Source organism: Trachypithecus francoisi, unplaced genomic scaffold (assembly GCF_009764315.1).
Source record: "Trachypithecus francoisi isolate TF-2019V2 unplaced genomic scaffold, Tfra_2.0 Lachesis_group11, whole genome shotgun sequence".
NCBI classification, from domain to species: Eukaryota; Metazoa; Chordata; class Mammalia; order Primates; family Cercopithecidae; genus Trachypithecus; species Trachypithecus francoisi.
In genome coordinates, this window is record NW_022681456.1 from 65,732,585 (window position 1) to 65,755,157 (window position 22,573).

At 40.1% G+C, this 22,573-nt stretch overlaps 1 protein-coding gene across 1 annotated transcript; it reads left to right on the forward strand.

Annotated features, from left to right (window-relative positions):
• Window positions 1–14,620: 14,620 nt before the first annotated feature.
• IL22 (interleukin 22) lies at window positions 14,621–20,013 on the forward strand. Its single transcript, XM_033223523.1, has 6 exons — window positions 14,621–14,643; window positions 14,732–14,963; window positions 15,413–15,478; window positions 15,595–15,738; window positions 16,665–16,730; window positions 19,379–20,013. Exons 2-6 carry the CDS (start codon window positions 14,778–14,780, stop codon window positions 19,454–19,456), a joined length of 540 nt encoding a protein of 179 aa, XP_033079414.1. The 5' UTR covers window positions 14,621–14,643; window positions 14,732–14,777; the 3' UTR covers window positions 19,457–20,013.
• The last annotated feature ends 2,560 nt before the right edge of the window (window positions 20,014–22,573 follow it).

The following is a 22,573-nucleotide window of genomic DNA, read 5'->3' on the forward strand; positions in this document are numbered from 1 at the left end:
ACACTTATCCAAAATCTTTTTTTTTTTTTTTTGTTTTGAGACAGAGTCTTACTCTGTTGCCCAGGCTGGAGTGCAATGGTACAATCTTGGCTCACTGCAACCTCCACCTCCCGGGTTCAAGCGATTCTCCTGCCTCAGGAGAATAGCTGGGACTATGGGTGCTCACCACCACTCCCAGATAATTTTTTGTATTTTTAGTAGAGACGGGAATTTCACCATGTTGGCCAGGACGATCTCGCTCTCTTGACCTCGTGATCTGCCTGCCTCAGCCTCCCAAAGTGCTGGGATTACAGACGTGAGCCACTGCTCCCAGTCTTATCCAAAATCTTTACAGTCATTTTGTCTACATTTTTATTAGTTATTTTTTTAGGCTAAGATGTTAAAGGATCTTGCAGAAATACCTATCTGCATTTAAGCTTTTCTAGTGATTAATGCCTACGCATGCATTAGTTGGCCATTATAGTCTCAGTGATCTGGTACCACCTTGGGTAGTTGCAACACAAGCCAGGTAAATATTTTATAAGTTTGGGCAGGATGTATGATTCAGAGCATGGGGTGCTTCTATGGAGGTTCTGCCTCCATGGAAGAAACACTGGAGACCCTGGATAGCCTGAGGGTCAAATAAGGGCAACCAGGGCTGGCGAAACAACAAGAGGAGAACAGGTCTAATAAAGAAGATGGGTGTGGTTTTGCATCTAGAGTGCCCTCAAGATGGACCTGCAACTGAGCTGGATGGAGCTGCTCGGTGGTGAAGTTGGTAGTCGTTGTCACTGGGTCACCCTGAGGCATCTATGCCAGCTGTGGTAGGGAGAACTGGACAACTCTCTTGAGACACAGAGCATCCGCCTTCATGACCCAACCTTCCTTGAGTGAGTCTCCCAGGCCTGACTTTAGCCTAAAGAATAAGGCACAAAGAGGCTGCCGAGGTCATGAGGGCAGGCTCTATCCTTCACAACATGAGGAAGTGGGCAGTTTGCCCCTCCTTTTCCCTTGGCCCCACATGTACTCTCTTTCTTCTTTCTTGACACCCTTTCAATAATTCTCCGAACCTCAGTTTCTAAAGTGAGGGGGAAATTTTCTATATGCCTCCTCCCCACCTTCTGCTTGAATAATCATGTAATTTATGGGAAGTTTTGTGGGGTAGCCCTACTCTTACTTCCTATTCTTTTTATTTTACCCCAGGCCATCCCCAGGTCAAATATAAATTGGTATAGTGTGTGTGTGTGTGTGTGTGTGTGAGAGAGAGAGAGAGAGAAAGTAAGAGAGAAAGAGAGAAAGAGAGAGAGAAACAGTGGTATTTACTGGAATTACAGAAAGAAGCCAGGAAAATCTGACCTGTTCTTGTTTCCTGCCCTAATGGAACTGGCCATCTAGTCCGGGAGATAGAAAAGTATCCCCGGCATTTTAATTCAGATTTACATGACCACGATAGGAGCAAGCACAAGGTCCTATGTGCTTTACTTAGGAAGTGGTATAGTTTTATGGATTCCAGCAAAGTCTCTTTTTTTTTTTTTTTTTTTTGAGGTAGAGTCTCTCTCCATTGCCTAGGCTGGAGTGTGGTAGCATAAACTTGGTTCACTGCAACCTCCATCTCCTGGGTTCAAGTGATTCTCCTTCCTCGGCCTCCCAAGTAGCTGGGATTACAGGCACCTGCCACCATGCCCAGCTAATTTTTGTATTTTTAGTAGAGATGGAGTTTCACCATGCTGCCCAGGCTGGTCTCCAACTCCTGACCTCAAGTGATCTGCCTGCCTCGGCCTCCCAAAGTGCTCGGATTACGGGAGTGAGCGACTGTGCCCGGCCCAGAAAAGTCTCCTTTAATGACCAAGAATATCCCTTGCCTGGATCCCTAATAGCCAAAATCCAGCAAGTAGAGATGCATTTAGCTTGACACTTCACTCTGAGATAGCATGGTGAATGGAAAAAGCCCTGTATTCGTCCTGGATTTGTCATTTTATGGCCATGTGACTTGGAGAAAGTTATTTCATCTTTCTGAGTCTCATATTTGTTATCGGTAGAATTGGAATAACAGAGTTTGATGGGTTACTATGAAGATGAAATGAGATAAAATCTAGGGGAACAGCTTGAAAATGATGGATGTATTAGTTTTATGGTTTCTGACAGTGTGAATATAAAACAGGCTAGGGTAGAAGGTGGAGGCTGAGAGAAGAAGGAGAGAGACAAGGGTGAGTGAAAGAAGGTAGAAAGGAAGAGATGAAGGTCCCCAAGGCATGCTTGCTCCAAGGTAGTTTTGTTGTTGTTTTTCTGTCTTATTATTATTATTTTTCCCGAGACAGGGTCTCGCTCTGTCGCCCAGGCGGGAGTGCAGTGGTGTGATCTTGGCTCACTGCCACCTCTGCATCCTGGGCTCAAGCAATCCTCCCACCCCAGCCTCCTGAGTAGCTGGGAGTACAGGAGTGAGCCATCACACCCAGTTAATATTTTTGTATTTTTTGTAGAGACAGGGTCTCACCATGTTGCCCAGGCTGGTCTTGATCTCCTGAGCTCAAGCAATCCGCCCGCCTTGGCCTTCCAAAGTGCTGGGATTACAGACGTGAGCCACTGCGGCTGGCTTCAAGGCAGTCCTAATCGCAGGTAATAGTTATTTAGAATGCAGATAATCGACCTTGGTTATAGTGGAGAAAAGGTAGGGAAGACTAGAAAATGTGCGATGCAGCCAGTCATAGCTGTGCCCATAGGTAAACCATCTCATTTTCTTCCAACAGAAAGTATAATGACATCACCTAACTTCTGTCTTTTTTTTTTCAGTCCTGAAGAACCGAGGCAGTTCCAGAAAGCTCAGCAGGAGCATGTTTTCATAACTGGCTGAGAAGAGCCTGAAAATTTTTAAGTGGTGATAAGAACAAACCAGATTCAGAGACCAAGATGATACCAAGCATGAAGAATTTTTACTCAACTCATAGAGAACCTGAAAAGAGACATTCTAGTGAGGCTGGAGGATTGGGAATTGGGAGAAGAGACCAATGGTGGGCTATTAGAGAGAGAGAGAGAGAGATCATACCGAAAATCTTCCCCAAGCAAGAACATCTCTGGTCGTTTCCTTGAGCTTTTTGGATAAAGTCTTACCTTATAAAATTCAGCATAAATCACCTTTCCATGTTCCTCTCTCTGTGGGCAGTGTGTGGAGGTGTGAGGAGCAAGCACTGAAGCCAAAGAAATGAGTTCTCATTACTCACTGGCCTCCCTTGTTGTCTGAGTTTCTGATGAGGAATAGAAAATTTTTGGTCTTACTCAATGCATGATTTTGCTCAGGCTGTGTCGAGAAGTCATCAAAATAACTAGCTGAAAGCAAAAATCTTGGCCAACCCACTTATTGTTTTATTTTCACTAGCAGTTTTCTCGATTAGGTGCCTCAGCTGTCTCCATGAAGGCAAAGATCGATGAGCCACCAACTCCCTTTGTCTCTCCACAGACACCTTACACTCTACCCCACAGTCACCCACCCCACACTCCCATTCTCATCCCTACTCTACCCCTTTCCATAGGGGAAGTAGTATTTGACCTCTGCTTCAGTTGGTTCCCCTGCCTATTTTTTCAACTGGAATAGGGCAGGAGCAGTCACACCTGGGGACAGGATAGGACCTTTGGGCCACTCCTTCATTTCTCTTGGGCCCATGAATCAATGAAGAGGAGAAAGTCATTGAGAAGCATTCGGGCAACTGCAGTGGCAACAGCCGTTAGGTGATTCTGCCTGAGGTCTTTGAATATGGTTTAAATTTCCCTCAAAGTAGGCAGTTCTTATTCCATTTGTCTTTTTCTCCTAAGTGGCTGCACCTTTCTCAGGGACCTCCATGTGCCAGCTTTCCATTCTGGATATGCCAATTATTTGCCAGATCTTTCTGACTGATCACCAGTACTGTATGGGACCACTCTTTAAAAATCACTAGTCCTTAAAACATTTAAAAATAGTTGATTTTGTTTTCCTATTGAATTGCCTGAATGAAAGTTTTGAGAAAATATTTTGTCATAGTCTTTTTTTTTTTTTTTTTTTTGAGACAGAGTCTCGCTCTGTCGCCCAGGCTGGAGTGCAGTGGCGCGATCTCGGCTCACTGCAAACTCCGTCTCCCGGGTTTATGCCATTCTCCTGCCTCAGCCTCCCGAGTAGCTGGGACTACAGGTGCCCGCCACCTTGCCCGGCTAGTTTTTTGTATTTTTTTAGTAGAGACGGGGGTTTCACCGTGTTCGCCAGGATGGTCTCGATCTCCTGACCTCGTGATCCGCCCGTCTCAGCCTCCCAAAGTGCTGGGATTACAGGCTTGAGCCACCACACCCGGCCTGTCATAGTCTTAAACTAGCTTTCAGTCTAAATCTTACCCACTGGTGGCTCAAGTGTTTTTGGATTACTGATCATTGTTATCATTGCTTCTTATCTCACTAATGGTACTAAATTACCCCCACCACTGGTGTCAGAAGCCTCCTAGCAGGTCTCACTGATGCCAATTTCTGCCTCCCCAATTCATTACTCTCTCGCTCTCTGCTTAGATTGTTGCTTTTTGCAGGTTCCTTCCACGGTCAACTGCCCACAACAGGTCTCTACTGCCCTTCATATCAAGTGCAGACTATCTGGCTGGTATTCAAAGAAGCTCATAAGCTGTTTCCATCCTCTCTCCCTTCCCTTCTTTGCCATCACTTCAAAACATGTACATTCCATTCTAATCCAAGGAGTCATTTCTTTATCTTGAACTAGTCCCATTTTCAAGTTTTATTTTTCTGCTGCTTCCTCTTCTTGGAAAGTCCTTCTTCCGTTCTTTCAACTGGCCCAAGTACTAATAATATTTAAAATGTTACTCAAATCCAGCATCCTTCTTAAAGTCTTGAATGAGTTTTCAGTATTAACCATCTCTGTTGCAGTGATTGTAATTTCATTGTAAAGATGTTTTGTTCATTTAAAGTTAATTCTTATTTGTGGGACAATAAATACTACATAGAATTGTTATTTTTCCTCTTTGAATAATTGTCATCTCTACTATACTCCGAGTGTTCCAAGAGCAAGAAACATGTCTTTTTCATCTTGCATCCCTAGCGTCCAGCCCAGTTCCTGAGACATAGCATTTGAATTGAAACTGTTACACTATGAATTGTATTCTGAAGTTCCTTGAGGACAGGGCTATGTCTCAGTCATTTTATATCCCCCAAAGCCAAAGACAGTACTAGGCCCATGGCAGATATTCAACAATCTTTATTGCGTTGAGCATTCAGAATAGAAAAGTAGGAGTTGTCATGCTTGTTAACATTAAAGAAGGACAGAGATTAAATCTAGAAGGTGAATGGTCAGTTCTAGGAATCAGCAAGTATGCCCTGGGTTTTGTCCATAAACTAAGAGGAGAGGCCTGAACAGATAGCAAAGGCCAACATGGCCACCTCCTGGGAGGTACAGAACTGAGCAGAGGAAGGAAGACTTGAAAGTTATTACCCAAATTTGAGAAAATGGGGATAGGGTGAGAATTGAAAAGATTTAACTGATTCTGAGGAATAATGACTTTAAGAACCTTTTCAGTAAATTATAAAATACGTATAGAAAAGTGAATAAATCATAAATGCATAATTCAATAAATTTTCACCATATAAACACACCCATACAATCAGCCAGATAGAGAAAAACATTACCAGCATCCCTAAAGTCCCATTCTAGCATCTCAACACCCCTTAAAGTAATTACTCTTCTGACTTCCAATGTAATAGAACAGTTTTGCCTGTTTTTTGAATTTTATATGAAGGAAATGATATTACTTGTATTTTTCCATATTTGGTTTCTTTTGCTTGACATTTTTCGTGGGATTTAGTCCTTTGTAGTTACATGTAGCAATATAATGTATACTGTTATTGCTGTATAGTATTCCAATATATAACTATATTGCACTTCATCCATTCTGAAGTTTTCAGTGTGGGGCAATTATGAATAATGCTGTCACGCATGTTTCCGTACATGTCTCTTGGTAAACAAGCTCATTTCTGTTGGGTATGTGGCTAGAAACTGAATAGCTGAATCACAGGGTATGTGTTTGTTCAGTCTTAGTAGATAATGCAGAACAATTTTCTAAAATGGTTTTTCTAATTTATACTCTTTAGAGTAGCATATGACAGTTTCATTTGCTCTAAATGCTTGCCAACAATTGGTATTGTCTGTCTTTTTCATTTTAGTCATTCTGGTGGGTGTGTGGTTTTAATTTTGCATTTCCCTTTGCCTAGTAAAGTCAAACACTTTTCATGTGTTTATTGGATCACTTTCGCAAAGTGCCTGTTCAAGCTTTTGTCCATTTTTTTTTCCTCCTGGGTGGTCTTTTTCTTATGGATTTGCAAGAACTCTTTTTAAATTCTGGATTTGAGTCCTTTATTAGTTGTATTACAAATAACTTTCTGGGATTATTTTTGACAACAACTCACTCGTAGTGGCTCCAAAAAATAGAGTGTCAGTAGATGTTTATTGATTGAAAGAGGAAAAGATTCTACATAAAGAGATATTTCAAAGGAAGACGCAAGAAGGTTTAGGACAGTTTGACCATACAGGATGAAGGCAAAGAGAGACTCATGCTAAGATTTTAAGTCAAGAACAAGACTCATTAATTCATTCAACAGATTTGACTTGTGCAAGGTAAAACATTTAGTTAAGTTGCAGAATCTCTATTTCCTGACTTGTGGTTCGCTCATTGCTATTTCCATGTCTTTCTCTCAGTTGCTACATATGTTGTTCATGAAGAAGCTCCTTGTGGTTAATAGCTGTGGTTAATAGCTGTGTTTCCTGAACACTTACTATATTCCATGCCTGCTGAATGGTAGGAGCTTAGTAAATGGAATAGTCAGAGATATTTGCTGAAACAATCATTTGGTCATCTGTGCTTATAATTCATTCAGTTATCCAACTAGAACTTACTGAGGGTCTATGATGTGCCAAGGACTGTTCCGGGTATACAAACTCTTTGCTTTTATGGAGCTGATGTTACAGTGAATGAATGAATGAGAAAATGAAGGAATAAAGCACATTGCCCCCTTTCTCTCGTGCAGCACCTTGTGCGTAGCTTTTTGTCTCTGCTCAGTTTCCTAGGCAGACCTCACTCAGGTATTTCCTGTCATACTTATGCATTCACAAACTGTGCCTTTTAATGGATGATTCCTCTTGTCTATGACTATATTATGCATTGTAACTCTTTCCTTTTCCAGCCTGTCAAATATTCTAAGCACTATTTCTATTTGGTTCTTATATTTAATTGCTTGCCCCTGCCAACTCATTCGAGTACTTTTACTTTCTCTAAAGTCATGTTAATTAACTAATATGAGTACAGTTTAAATTCTAATTCTCTAATCAGCATTTACGTACTTTTAATCTTTTCTTTTAAAAGCAAGTCCATTTCAGATTAATCCTGAGGTTACTACAATATAATTAATGCTGACAATTTTTGTATTTTTTTAAAAGTAAGAAATGTGGAGCCAAGATTCCTTATTTGGCAAAATATTCCAACAGCAACAAAACAGATATTTGTTAAACAGGTTGAAATACTATTATCTTCATTTACTTGATTGTAAAAATATGAAAGTAATAACAAGATTGCACCTCTTTCGCAACAGGCTACATTTGAGATCTACCATAATTTGGAGTGACATCTTGTCCAACTAACCCAAATGTGGGATAATTTACCCTATTTATAGTACAAATGCAGCTGCTGAATTAGAACAGTGACAAAGAAAAGAAGAAAGAGGCACTCTCTCAGGATTGACATTTGTGATATTTTAAAACCAAATCACCTAGGCTTTGGAACTGTGTTTGGACAGATAATACCAATTGTTGGCAAGCATTTATAGAAAATGAAACTCTCATATGCTACTCTAAAGAGTATAAATTGGAAAAACCATTTTAGAAAACTGTTCTGCATTATCTACTAAGAATGAACAAATGCATACCCTGTGATTCATATTTTTAAAAGTTTAACAGGGTCGTGAGGGGTAGAAAATGTTTAGTTTACTTGGCCCACAATGTTCCCATCAAAGGCTGAGCAGATCTGGTAAGACAACACCAAGAATCACAGAGTTTTGAATATGAATTTTCAAAAGTTATGTTTTAAAATAATATGTAGCCTCTGCAAAATGATTGTGAAAAATGTTAATAACTCTAAAACTGATTAGAGAACTGGAATAAAATATTCACTGATACTAGTAAATTAATTGTGTTTTGAATTTCTGGTGACAGAAGCAAGTGTGGGTTATGACTCTTCACACCTGTTTACTTGTCAAAACAGAAAATGAAAAGAGAGATTGGGATGTACCTGTGGCCTTCAAAAAAATCTATGACAGTAGAGGGCAGATGTTAGGAAGCTAATATCAAATTCTATTTTCATTAGAGTAGTGAAGAATTTCCATCAATGTTGCTTTCTTCTGTCTTTTAAGTAGATTTCAGTACTTAGCATTAGTAGAGAGAAAAACACGCTTGTTTACATTATGACACCTTCCTGTGGATAGAGTCTTCTCTTTAAGATGAGATGTAATACTGACTGAGAAGACTCGGTCTCCAGGAAGAAGGGAAAGGTGGCTATGGTTGACAAGTGTCTTTGTGGGCAGATTGTGGCAGGTGAGGTGGGACTGGTAGGAAGTTATTCTGGGCACCACCAGGGTTACCTTAGAGCAGAAGTGGGACGTAAATGCAGTTTATGTTTGAAAACCCCAGTCTTTAGCTTTTGTTCTTTGCTGTACCTCTAACCTCTTCTCCTCACTGGCTGTGAATCACTTACTCTTCGTGTTCTCAGGAGATGAGTAATTGAAGAGTCCCTTTCTCCAAGCCAACTTGGTACTTATTCACACCAAGGTAAATGTGACTAATAACAGCTTCGCGTCTTACTTCTCCCATAAAGTAACTAGGAATTAAATCTCATACACAAGACCTCAGTGGAAAAAATTTTGAAAGACTATCAAAAGGGAATAAAAGAAGGTCTTTGGCAGAGACGTGGTGGATGCTCTTGGATGTAATGAGTTCACATTATAAAGACGTTAATTCTCCTTAAACTGGTCTTTACGTTAAATAAAAACCTAGTAAAAATTTCTGCCATATTTTTCCAGAAACTTGACAAATTTATCATAAGCTTTATATAAAGTATATATGAAAAGTCCACAAATAGCTAAGTCAGCCCTGAAAAAGTAGAGCAAAGAAGGTAAAATATCCTGTTTAGTTATAAAGACACTATTCAGTAATATAATCATGTGAAACTGGCTTAAGAACAAAAAGAAAAATAGATAAACCAATGGAACAAAAAAGAGGACTCAGATATAGTATTTCTATGTATGGGAAATTCACATATGATAAAAGACTCATGGTTTACTGGACTATCTTGGGAAAACTGGCTCACTATGTGGAGAAGAATAAAATTGAATTTCTTACCTTTCATCATATACAAAAATGCATTAAAGACCTAATTGTGAAAGGTTAAGTCATAGAATAAACAGAAGACGAGATAGAAGAATGTCTTTGTGACCTTGGGAGGGAGAGAGGCTTTCCAAACAAACCTTGAAAAGTACAAATCATATAATTATAAATAATGTCTTAGATGACATCCAAATTAAGTTTTGCTGTTCAACAAAGGCCAAATAAACAAAGTGAATAGATAGATAAAAAATTGGGAGGAGGCCCGGTGTGGTAGCTCATGCCTGTAATCCAGCACTTTGGGAGGCTGAGGTGGATGGATCACTAGAGGACAGGAATTCGAGACCAGCCTGGCCAGTAAGATGAAACCCCATCTCTACTAAAAAATTAGCTAGGCATGGTGGCTGATGCCTGTAATCCCAGCTACTTGGCAGGCTGAGGCGGGAGAGTCGTTTGAACCCAGGAGGTGGAGATTGCAGTGAGCCGAGATTGCAGCACTGCACTCCAGCCTGGGTGACAGAGCAAAACTCCGTCTCAAAAAAAAAAAAAAAAAAAAAAAAAGGAGGAGAGTTTGTTTTGGCCACAACCAAAAATATACAGGGAACTCTTACAAATCAACAACAGAAAAAGAGCAAAGTCCACTAGAAAAATGAGTGACTAATGTAAGTAACCGATGTATAAAAGGTGGAAATCCGAGTGGCTACAAGTATATGAAAAAAATGCAAATTAAAACAGTAATGAGATAGATACCATTTTAAACCTCCAAAGCCTGGCCAAGTTAAAGCTGGATAATACCAAGTGTGGAGGGGGATTTAAGGAAGGAGAGGAAGCTTTATTTGCTGGTGTGAGAGTAGATTAACACTGTCTTTCTGGAGAGCAATCTGGCAATATTTAGTAAATGCTAATAAACTTATCCTTATGACCTAGAGGACATACTTCAAAAATTATGTCAAAAATACTCTCAAAAATACCGTAAAAATGACTTGTATGAGGGTGTTTAGAGCTACAATGTCTGTGGTCTGGGCAATTGGAGGCAGTTCAGGTACCCACCATTGGAGAATGAATACGTAAATTGTGGTGGGTACGCACTCTGGAATGTCACGTTACAAGCAGAGGCTACATGCAGAAACATGGACAGACGGTAAGACCATCACGCTCAGTAAAAAGGTAAGAAAGAGAGCCATTCCTGTAAAATAAAAATACCTACACATAAACAATACTTCTTTTTGCACAGGGATGCGTTGATATTCAGAAATACATGTGAAACATTAGAGCCACGACCTATGGCAATGGTAGAGATGACGGTAAGTGTTCAGTGGGGAGGGAAGGAGAAGATGAGCACAGGATCACACCCACGCACGTGTGCACACGCACACACATAGAAACTTGTATGGAACAATGATCATGTGCATTGGACTGAGGAATATGATGAGTACAAATCTTTTTACCTGTGATACCAAAAGTCTTCTTTCTTCTAGGGAGATTTGTGTCTTAAAGAATGCATTTCCAGTCATGGATTTTCAAGCAGGAGTCAATGAGTTTGGAAATTATTTTATGTATGTGGTAAACGAATATTTATTTTGCCGTTATACGCCAGGCACTATTCTAGGTGCTAGGCACAGTATAGTGAATGAGACAGCCAAAGCCTGCTTCTGGTTGAGGATTCTGATTAGTTCTTCTTGGCATTAGATCAAGTAAATTGTCACATATTCCAAATCAACCATGTGTATGGTCTGTCTGGGACCTGGGAGGTGGGCACTGGGTCGCTCTTCATCTGCAGTGGCTTTGGGAGAGACTTGAAAATTCACAAGGAAATGACTGCAGAAAAGGCCCATTATAATCTGAAAATATTTAGCATACATATGTCTTTGGTTGTTGTTTTCACAGGAGCACCTTTTTGTTATATCCACAATCTCTTCTTCTTCTTCTTTTTTTTTTTTTGAGACAGAATCTTGCTTTGTTACCCAGATTATAGCGCAGTGGGGTGATCTTGTCTCACTGCAACCTCAGTCTCCCGGGTTCAAGCGATTCTCCCACCTCACCCTCTGGAGTAGCTGGGACTACAGGCGCGTCAACATGCCTGTAAATTTTTGTATTTTTAGTAGAGACGGAGTTTCACCATGTTGACCAGACTGGTCTCAAACTCCTGACCTCAGGGGATCTGCCCACCTCAGCCTCCCAAAGTGCTGGGATTACAGGTACGAGCCCCGCGCCCAGCCTCACAATCTCTTCTAACAGCAAATATTTCTGGGACTCCTAGTATGACTGTTCAGAAACCCCCACACAACACCAGAGCAGATTTTCCCTTTAGTGAGTTTTAGTTAAACTCACTGAAACTTAAGATCTAGGCCCCATTTACACTATCTTATTGATGCTTGGTCCATCAGGGACATACAATGAATAAGAGGCACACTGCTGCTCTTAAAGACGGCTTTGCAATTTTCTGGCATTCTCTGTTTCACAGTGATTTATTTTCTATTCAGGAACAATAAGCTGGTAAGCAGGACTGGGTCAAACATCAACTTTAGAAATATCATAAAGGCAGTCAATATGCTTTTACTGAGTCCTTCCTATGTGTGTAGCACTGTTCTAAGTGTTGGAGTTACAAAGACGAAAGACACAGAGACTCTTCCCTTGAAAGCACGTAATTCAACGACGTCAAAACTTATTTTCCCATGGAAACAAAATTATGTATGCTGGTCAGTTTCCCAGGCAAACCAACAAAAGCCTACTTAATCCATGAATAGCTTAAATCTAGTGCTAATAGAATTATACAGAGTTCTGGGCAAAAGTGGCCATGTATAATAGGAAATTGAGTAAGGAAGAGTTTCATCATCTTTTCTTGGGCTCATAGTCAACCCCAAGGAAACATTTGGAACACACCTATTTCTTTTTCAATTTAACAAAAATTATCTCATTTTTATTTGACAAATAAGAATTGTATATACAGTATTTATGTTACAAATATGATGTTTTAAAATTACTTATTTTTTAAGTTGACACATTATAATTGTACATATTTATGGAGTATAATTTGATGTTTTGATATAAGTGTATGCTGTATAATGATACAATTAGGTTAGTGTATCCATCACCTCATGCATTTATCATTACTTTGTGGTGAGAATCCTCCAAAGCCTCTCTACTAGCTATTTTGTAAAATACAATATTTTCCTGTTAAATGTAGTCATTCTATTGTGTAATAGAACACCGAAATTATTCCTCCTAATTGTGTCTTTGTACCCATTGACCAATCTCTCCCCATCCCGCTTTCCCCACTTACTTCCCCAGTCTATGGTAACCACTGTTATATTCTCTGCTTCTATATCAACTTTTTTTTTTTTTTTTAAGATTCCACATATGAGTGAGATCTTGCAGTATTTGTTTTTCTGCATCTGATTTATTTCACTTAACATGATGTCCTTCAGGTTCATCCATGTTATTGCAAATGACAGGATTTCATTTCTTTTATGGCTTAATACTATTCCATTGTGTATATATACCACATTTTCTTTATCCATTCATCCATCTGTGGATTTAAGTTGATTTCATGTATGTTTTGATGTATGCATACATTGTGGAATGGCTAAAGTGAGTGAATTAACATATATGCATTACCTCACATACTTGGAATTTTTTTTTTGTAATGAGAACATTTACAATCTATGCTCTTTGTGATTTTTAAGCATAACATATATTGTTCTTAACTATTGTTGTCACAATGGACAATAGAGCTCTTCAACTTATTCCTCTTCTTTAACTGAAATGTTGTATCCTTTGGGTAACATCTCCCCAATTCGCTGCCCCTTGCCCACCCAGCCCCTGGCAACCACCATTCTATTCTTTCTTTCTATGAGTTCAAGTGTTTTAGATTCCACATGCAAGTGTGATCATGTAGTGTTATTTACTCTCACTAATCTTCCTTTTTGCTTCTTTCTCCTCTGGCCACCTTCACAAATGCTCAGTGTCCTCATGTGGTTCCGACCCTTCACAGTGGCACCTTGCTTAGGTCTGTGCCATCTCAAAAAGTGGTCTAGATTTTACAATTATTTATGTCCCTTATCCCAGTTCTTCAACACTCCTGATCTTAACTAGTTGTGAGGAGAAAAATCTGATCATACAAATTTGCACTAATTCACATTCCTTCCCTCAGCAATAGGTACTTGCATTTTGATAGTTGCACTTGCTTCCTTCTCTTGCTCTGCAGGAGAATTTCCAGTCTAGTTTTAAGTGTATTTTTAAGTAATTTAAAGGTAATGTGGAACCTCTATATTCCTATATTTCCTTCCTCAGACATCCATGTATGTGTGCGTATATATGTATATATATATTGTGTATATATACTATATACACACATATATGTGTATATACGATATATACATATACATATACAATATATACATATATACACACATATATAATTTTTATAAGGTTATTTGGAAATATTATGTTGAGACCTGTGTGAAGTTTAGAATTAGGTAAAATTTTAAGATGAACTATATCCATTGTATTCTTTTCTTTTAAAAAAAGTTTACATGTTAAGAAAAATGGTGATCAGATTGTTCAGCATTAGTATTTACAGACTTAAGTGGACATTGATTATAATTCAATTAATACAATTTTAAGATATATTTGCTTCTGCCTTGTTAGGATCTCTTAAAAAAATAGTCCCAGAAAGGGAAGAAAACAATAACTAGATTAGCCAAGACTGTTATTTTTGGAACAGAAGTCTGGTTTAGAATTCAGCATGTTTAAAAATGAAATAAAATTATTTTAATAATGGAATGATCTGTAAGTTGTCATTACCATTTACTTTAAAGCAGAGGATATAGGACAAGGGGGCCTTTTTTTCTGATCACCGCCAATGAGATAAGAATCTATAAAGTGGGCAGGAAAATGAGTCCGTGACCAAAATGCTTACTCAGCCTCTATAGGAGACCAAAAAATTGTATACTAAATCTGAACTCTACTAAGACAAAACAATTGTTTTCTTTGAAAAATATGTAGGGTTTAGAAAATTTCTGGGATTTGTCTGTAAAATACCCCCTGGGCTCTAATAGTGACGTTTTAGGGAAATGCTTACATCTCAAGGTGGGAAGAATAGAGGTGGTGCTTTGTGGGCTCCTGTGGTGGTTAGGTCGTTCTCAGAAGACAGTACTGGAAATTAGATAATTGCTGATGTCACATTTTGCACAATTAAAAAAAAGTCGGTATCCTGGGGGCTATAAAAGCAGCCGCTTCTACCTTCCCCATCACAAGCAGAATCTTCAGAACAGGTAAGCGTTTCGGCAAACTTGGTACAATTGGTTAGTTTGATGAAATACTTCTTAACTAATTTTGTTCCTTCACGTTGTCTTCGACCAGGTTCTCCTTCCCCAGTCACCAATTGCTCGAGTAAGAGTTGTCTGCAATGGCAGCCCTGCAGAAATCTGTGAGCTCTTTCCTTATGGGGACTCTGGCCACCAGCTGCCTCCTTCTCTTGGCCCTCTCGGTGCAAGGAGGAGCAGCTGTACCCATCAGCTCCCACTGCAGGCTTGACAAGTCCAACTTCCAGCAGCCCTATATCACCAACCGCACCTTCATGCTGGCTAAGGAGGTATGCATCTCAATCCTGCGCTTTCTCATTGGATCTACTTGGAACCCAATGGTTCTTAAACTTTTCTTCAGAGCACCTCTAAGAGCTTTAGGAACCCATTGTTTATCCCTGCTGGCAGATAAATTTTCTGTTTTTTCAGAGACTCTTTGGGAATCTGGCCTTTTTTTTTTTTTTAACTTGAACTCCTTCCTTCCATTTTGGCCTTTATGATATATGTGATGAATTTTTTCATTCATGTTTTAGTTAAACTCGGCCATTCAGTAACCCATCTGATGACTTTTTTTCCCTTTATGCATTTGTGCATTGTTCTAAACTTATGCACACATCTGAATTCTGTTTCTAGTCTTTATGGGGTTGCTCTGGGGAGAAGGGATGGGGCACATGTCTACGTACAGATTTTTTTTCTATCTGCTCAATGTCCAGGCACTTAGTCTTTTCTTCTCTTCTAGGCTAGCTTGGCTGATAACAACACAGACGTTCGTCTCATTGGGGAAAAGCTGTTCCGCGGAGTCAGTGTAAGCTACAGTTGTGACGAACAGGGCCGTGTGCTGTCCGTGGGTACTTGGATTGGTGGTAATGATGATTTAGGTCTTATCCCTTATGACCCTTGCTGTTTCCCTTCCACCTGTAGAGGAGTGAGCGCTGCTATCTGATGAAGCAGGTGCTGAACTTCACCCTTGAAGAAGTGCTGCTCCCTCAATCCGATAGGTTCCAGCCTTATATGCAGGAGGTGGTGCCCTTCCTGGCCAGGCTCAGCAACAGTCTAAGCACATGTGTAAGTTCAGCTCTCAGCCTATGCCCACCTACCCCTCCTTCCCTCCTTCTTCCACAGAGACCCCCTTACCCCAACTCTCTCTTCTCCCCCCACCCCTAAGCTAGCAGGAAGAAGTGTCTTGGCAGCAGTATTATCAGGAGTCATTTGGGAGCCAGAGTGTTTGTTTTTGCTTTGATTGAGTCACATCTTGAGTTTATAGTGGTGAAGGGGGTCTGGAACTTAAGTGTATAGAAGCTGCATTGGTTTGTCTCTGGAAAAAAGGCAACTCAGGTTGTGTAAAGTGAGAAAGGTGTTGGGAAAAACATCTAGATGTGGAAATGGATCCACTGAGTCTAAGTTGTTGAGGGGAGGGGATGGCATGGAGAGAAAGTAGAAGAGCAAGTGGGAAATGGGAAGGCTTAATGTCAGCGGTGTGTCGGCAGACTGTTGCCCTGTTGATGTCATGGGAAGTGACAAAATCGGAGGCGTGTGAACTTGATGCCGCTGAACATATGAAACTATGAAAAAAAGTTTGAGTGGAGTGGGCCCAGTAAAAGGCCCTAGGACTTACTGAAGAGGGCTTAATTTTCACATGAGATGTTTTATGTGCATTTCTTGTTCTGAGCATGCTATTTTGTGGAGGTATTATTGAGGTTTTATTCCTTACAGAATTTGCATAAACCACTCCACTGTTTCCACAAACGCAAACCTCAGTAGGATTTCCCAAAGATGAAGAGAGGTCTCTTGTAAGGGAAGTGACTGGATTCTGGTGTCCAAGGGAATTCAAGAGCTCAGGAAATCTAGGTCACTGTTGAAATTTAGGTCATTGTGGGCGAAATGACGAAGAGTTTTAATTCCAGGTGAATTGTACCGTACCTCCACGGGTGTGGAGGTTCATGAAGTTTCAGCACAACATTAAGATAGTTATTCTTGTTTTTGTTTTATAGCACATTAAAGGTGATGACCTGCATATCCAGAGGAATGTGCAAAACCTGAAGGACACAGTGAAAAAGGTAGGACTGATAACTATCAATGCTAAGTCATGCAACAGGAGAGACAAATGCTGTTTTTCTTTCCTTTCTTTCTTCCCACCACTTTGTGATTTTTCACTTGATTCTCCTACCACCAGGGTGATTACTTTGGTGTCTGTGTATGTAGAGATATCTATATATCTAGAAGTCAGTTTCCAAATTTCGCAAATTGTAGAATTCTAGAACTGGCTGGAATCTTAGGTTGTCCAGTCACATTACCTCACGTTCTAGGGGGCAAGTGGCAGAGACAGGGCTGAACACAGGTCTCCTGAATCCCAAGCTAATACTTTCCCCGGCAGTGATACAGATTAGTTTCATTCATTCTTAGGGAAATTTCAGATTCCTATTGACTCATGTAATCTGAAGAAGTACTTGTTTAAAAACAGAAAAATGCCTATGGGCAAATTTATTTGAAGTCATTTTTGAAGGCATTCATGCATTGCTTTGAAACTTGGAGGAATAAACTCAGAACAACAATAAAAGAGCTGGACTTGCATATAGGGCTAATTTCTGGAGTAATCGATGCTTATTTTTAATTATCATAATATCTAACAGCTATTGATTTTAGTTTAAAATCAAGAGCAGATAACACCTGATCTCTTTTATACAGGTTCAAATAGACTAAAAATGTTAGTAAGAGATTTATTATAGTTAAATGGAAGTCTGAATTGGTAAGCCTTTTTTCTTCCTCTCTCCCTTCAAGACCTTCCATTTTAGTTTCTTCCTTCATTCCCTCAATAAACCCCTAGTGAGCATTTATCCATGGTGGGCTGGTGTACATTTCTATAGTGAATGATACCATCATGTGGCCTATTTGGTGAAAAGAACAACAATGGAAGGCTTAGACTAACAATAATGACTCACCCCAAAACCAGAGGAATGATTAGGAGCAGTGAAAGTGATGCTCTTACAAGCAGGTACAAGTAAATACTCAGAAACATGAAGGCTCAGTTGATGGAATTTTCAGTAATAAGCTTAACCTTAATTCCTCCTTTTTCCCTCTTGACTTTTTAAAAAAACATTTCTTCCTGAGCATCATTTAATGAACGTGACTGTTTCTTCCTTTGATAATTGAAGGCTTTGTAGTTTTATATTGTGAAGCCCAGTTCTCTAGTTATGGAACTATTATCTAGACATGGAGGGCTGAATGTTAGCATGTCACAGACAAGACGTGCTTTACACATCTTGCTTAAAAAATTCCTGATTTCAGCTTGCTTGTTGTCTTTAGAAAAGTGAAGTGTGAGAGAGGAAAATCTAATGGTGATCTGGGTGATTTTCAAGGCCTTTAATCCATTTTGAAAGAATCAATTTCCTATTTGCAATGGTTTGCCACATGGAAGAATGATTATGCTTGTTTGCTGGTACCTTCAGAAAGCACAGGCGGGAGAGGAATGCTGTTCAGAGAAAGATCAACAGAAGGAGAAACTGCCAGAGCTGTCAGAAACAGGGTGGTCTCAGGAGGCCTTAATTTCCTCTCGCTGGGGGTAAAAGCAGAGCACAGGCTGGTAGTAAAATGCATGACAGACAGTAGGGGAAGATAAACTTTAAAATTCTTTATAGTCTTGGAGTCTTTGAGATAGAAAAGAATATCTTTTTGGCTTTATGTCAAAAGAAGTATGGAAAGGTGAAAGGGCGGAAGAAAGCAGGAAAAGAAAGATCAATGTACTGTATAGAGGATAATGGTGACAAGGTTTTTCTTGAAATAATGCAAATATGATAGATTACAGGAATTTCAATAGGGAATGCTTTTCACTTGAATTTGGGTTTCCTCTTCCATTAAGTTTGGGAGCCTCATCTGCATTTGACTTGGAGGGAGAAAGAATGAATGTTAGGACCTGTATCTGGTTTTCTATTAACTAAAGCAAGTGGAAAAGACTTCCTTGACATTTTTCCCATGAAAGTGAAAACTTTTCTTTTACTCTTTGTCAAAAAGATGGAAACAGAAAAAGCCTCAATGTATTGGTAAATATATGGTTTGAAGTCTTCTGAGCTGAGATGTTTTAAATCAGGAGTGTCTAATCATTTGGCTTCCCTGGGCCATCTTGAAAGAATTGTCTTGGGACACACATAAAATCCACTAACACTAACAATAGCTGATGAGCTAAAAAAAAAAAAAAAAGTCCATGCATAAATCTCATAATGTTTTTAGAAAGTTTATGAATTTGTGTTACGGTGCGTTCAAAGCTGTCCCGGGCCACGTGCAGCCCGTGGGTTGCGGGTTGGACAAGCTCTTTATAAGCCATCTGTCATAGATAGTTTTGGAGTTGCAAAACAGGCCAAGGCATAATGGGTGGCACTCAGGATCCCCCAGATCCCAGCCTCACTTCAGTCTGCTTGCTCTGGTTAAGAAGGGGTGGTCAACCCTCTGCCCAGCTTTTAAACAGCTTCATTAGTGTGAGGTGCACCTGAAATTGATGCCTGCTGGTGGCCTCTCAGTCCAGAGAGCTGTCTTTTTAAGCTCTTTGGCAAATCATACAATACTCTTGCTAAAGGGGTATTACGATGAATGTTTTACAAACACTTAAAACTCGGTTTCTGTCTCCATCAACCTAATCTTGCAATTTCTACTTTGTTCACTTTAGAAAATATGGCATAAATGCTCAAATACTTTTGCATTCTTATTTTCACAGCTTGGAGAGAGTGGAGAGATCAAAGCAATTGGAGAACTGGATTTGCTGTTTATGTCTCTGAGAAATGCCTGCATTTGACCAGAGCAAAGCTGAAAAATGAATAACTAAACCTTTTTCCCTGCTAGAAATAACAGTTAGATCCCCCAAAGCGATTTTTTTTAACCAAAAGGAAGATGGGAAGCCAAACTCTATCATGAAGGGTGGATTCCAAATGAACCCCTGCTTTAGTTACAAAGGAAACCAATGCCACTTTTGTTTATAAGATCAGAAGGTAGACTTTCTAAGCATAGACATTTATTGATAACATTTTATTGTAACTGGTGTTCTATACACAGAAAATAATTTATTTTTTAAACAATTGTCTTTTTCCATAAAGAAGATTACTTCCCATTCCTTTTGGGGAAAAAACCCCTAAATAACTTCATGTTTCCATAATTAGTACTTTATATTTATAAATGTATTTATTATTATTATTATAAGAATGCATCTTATTTATATCATTTTATTAATATGGATTTATTTATAGAAACATTATTTGATATTGCTACTTGAGTATAAGGCAAATATTGATATTTATGACAATAATTATAGAGCTATAACATGTTTATTTGACCTCAATAAACACTTGGATATCCTAAGTCTTGTGGCTTTGTGATTTTTCTCTTTTAATATCATCATCATCATCATTGTCATGTTACCATTCCCATAACATTATTCTTGACTCTAAGAAAATGAGGTAGCTATTAGCATTATTCCAATTTTACAAATGAGAAAGCTGCATTAGAGACACGTTAAGAAACATTTTATAACTATAAGTAGTTGACCCTTATTGAGCCGGGTCTGTCTGATTTCAAGGCTCTCTGCTATAGTGCCTATACTGGTTTATTAGGTTGACTCAGCATGTACCACTGAAAAGAAAAAAGGTAAGAAATTGAAAAGAACTTATCATAAGTCATTTATGGATAAAAGAAAGGAGTGATGATGCTGGAGAGAAATACATGTCGCCTCTATTGCTATGGATAAACTGTTTTAGTTCTAGTTCAGGCCTACTGAAAGGTGCACTCTCCAGTCTCCCTGAAAGTAAGACACTAAAGGAACAGGAAAGTTGTGTTTTGGGGAATCTTTCCTACTAGTAAATTTAGCACTGATAGGGAAGTCTCACAGGTGGAAGATGGGCAAGATACTCTGAAACACACAGAGAGAGGGAAAGGGTTTCATCTTCAAAATTTGTACAATGCTACAGAGAAGAGAGAGAAGAGGTAGAGATAAAGGTTGGATTTGTTCTACCAAGAAGAATGGACAAAGGAAGCCGGCAATGAAGAGCCGTTCCTGGGGGAAGGGCTTTGAAAGATTGTGTAGGTCTTTTCATACAAGGTCAAAGTCAATGATAGGAAGTGAGTCATCAGCTGCTAAGGTATTTTCTTCTCCAAGCAATCAGGAACCAACTTTGCAGGTCACTTGCCAGTTGTTGGCCAAGTTCCTGCAGGATTAGGTCCAGCCTGGTGGTGAGAGGGGAGCACAAAGAATAAATTCCCAGCAAGCCTTTGTCTATTCCTGGCAGTCAGCCCCTCTTTTGCTAACTTGCCTGTTGCACTCTTGCAACATATTTTCATACTTTCTCTAGTAAATCTGCCTTTCTTTACCCAGAACGGTCTTAGTAAACTCTTTTACCACCTGTGCCACTAGCCTCAGATAGTTGTCGCTCACCTACAACATTTTGGTGGCCCCTATGGGGTGCTCTCTCTCCTTATTGAGAACTCTCTCCACACGGGGGCTCTCTCTCCTCATAGGGAACCCTCTCGCCTCTCTCTCTCTCCCAACTTGGAACCCTCAGTGGATAGCATTTAAGCACAGAGACAATTGTAGGTCTCTGGCCAGAGCTATACTCTGGTGGGCTGAAAGGTGTCCCTGTGGAAGCATGTAACTGCCATGTCCGTTCAGGTGAGGCACCTAAGTTTGTTTTCTCTTTTCGGTCTTTCAGCAGCCAGCTTCTATTCTGGCAATTGATGGTGACTGGCCAGGGCTGTTCTCTGGTGTTGCCTAAAGGTCAGAGGGTGAACAGGGTTAGCTGCCTCTCCCATTAGGGAGGAAGGCTTTTTCATCTCTTCTCTGGTCAGAAGTCCCTAATCCCTAAGTGTGGCATGACTCGTAGTGGAGGCTCATTCAGAGCGAATTCACACGTTTTGGGTGACTCAGGCCCTCTCTTTCTGATTCTGAATTCCCCCATGGAGTCAGCCAGCCATTCTATTCTGATGTTGCTGAATCAGGTGAACTCAGACAGCCTCAGAACAGTGAGTCTTCCCTTCCCTGGGCTGGCGCCAGGTCAAGTTCTTCCTTTACCTTTTTCCTGGTGTCTGGACTAATCATCCAGCTAAGGCCCCCGAGTGGCTGAGAGGTCTTTACTAATAGGTGGGATGCCCCTTTAGAAAGTGTGCCCAAGTCCCTTGGTGAATGCAGGTGGACCCTTTTCATCTTGGTGGGATGCCACAAGAGAAAATGCAGTTCAGTGTGAGGTTCTGTGATGCAGTGGTGAGTACATGGGACTCTAAAAATGCAGTTCATGAGGCCCTGAGTGGTGTGTTTTCCCGTCCCACCAACCCCATCTATTCTTTCACTCATGTCTAGGCTGCATTCTAAAGCATTAGAACAAACTTAACCCTCAGACTCTCAAAAAGAAGCATCTAATTTTCTTGTGTAATACAGCGTGGCTCCTATGCAGGAAATCCTCCAATTAGCCTCCTTAGTCTTTATAACCAAAAGCAGAATAAAGAAAACAAAGCTAAGAATAAAGAAAAAGACAGAGACAAGAGGCAGGCTTAACTGTTGGCTGCTTTATAAGCCCCCAGCCCCCTCCGAGTTGCCCTAAGCACTCTCCTCCAGGTAACCACCACTGGGGCAGAAGAGCAGTCCAGAAGAAAGGCGAACTGCTCCAATGAAATAAAAGGAAAAAAGCCCCACACAGCTTGCCCCCTCTGCCCCAAGCTCCGCTGGAAACGGGATTGCCCTGAGAGCCAAAAGCCCCTGGAACAAAATCCCAACTTCTAATGGCCTTAAGCTGAAGGGGCTCGCTGCTCTGGCTGGAACAGGTCACCTTAACTGGTGACTGGTGGAAGTGGGAGAAGTTCATCTCATACCGTGTAGGTCTGGGGTGCTAAGGCTTTCCGCGATGGAAGACAAGTGAAAGTGGTAGAGGTG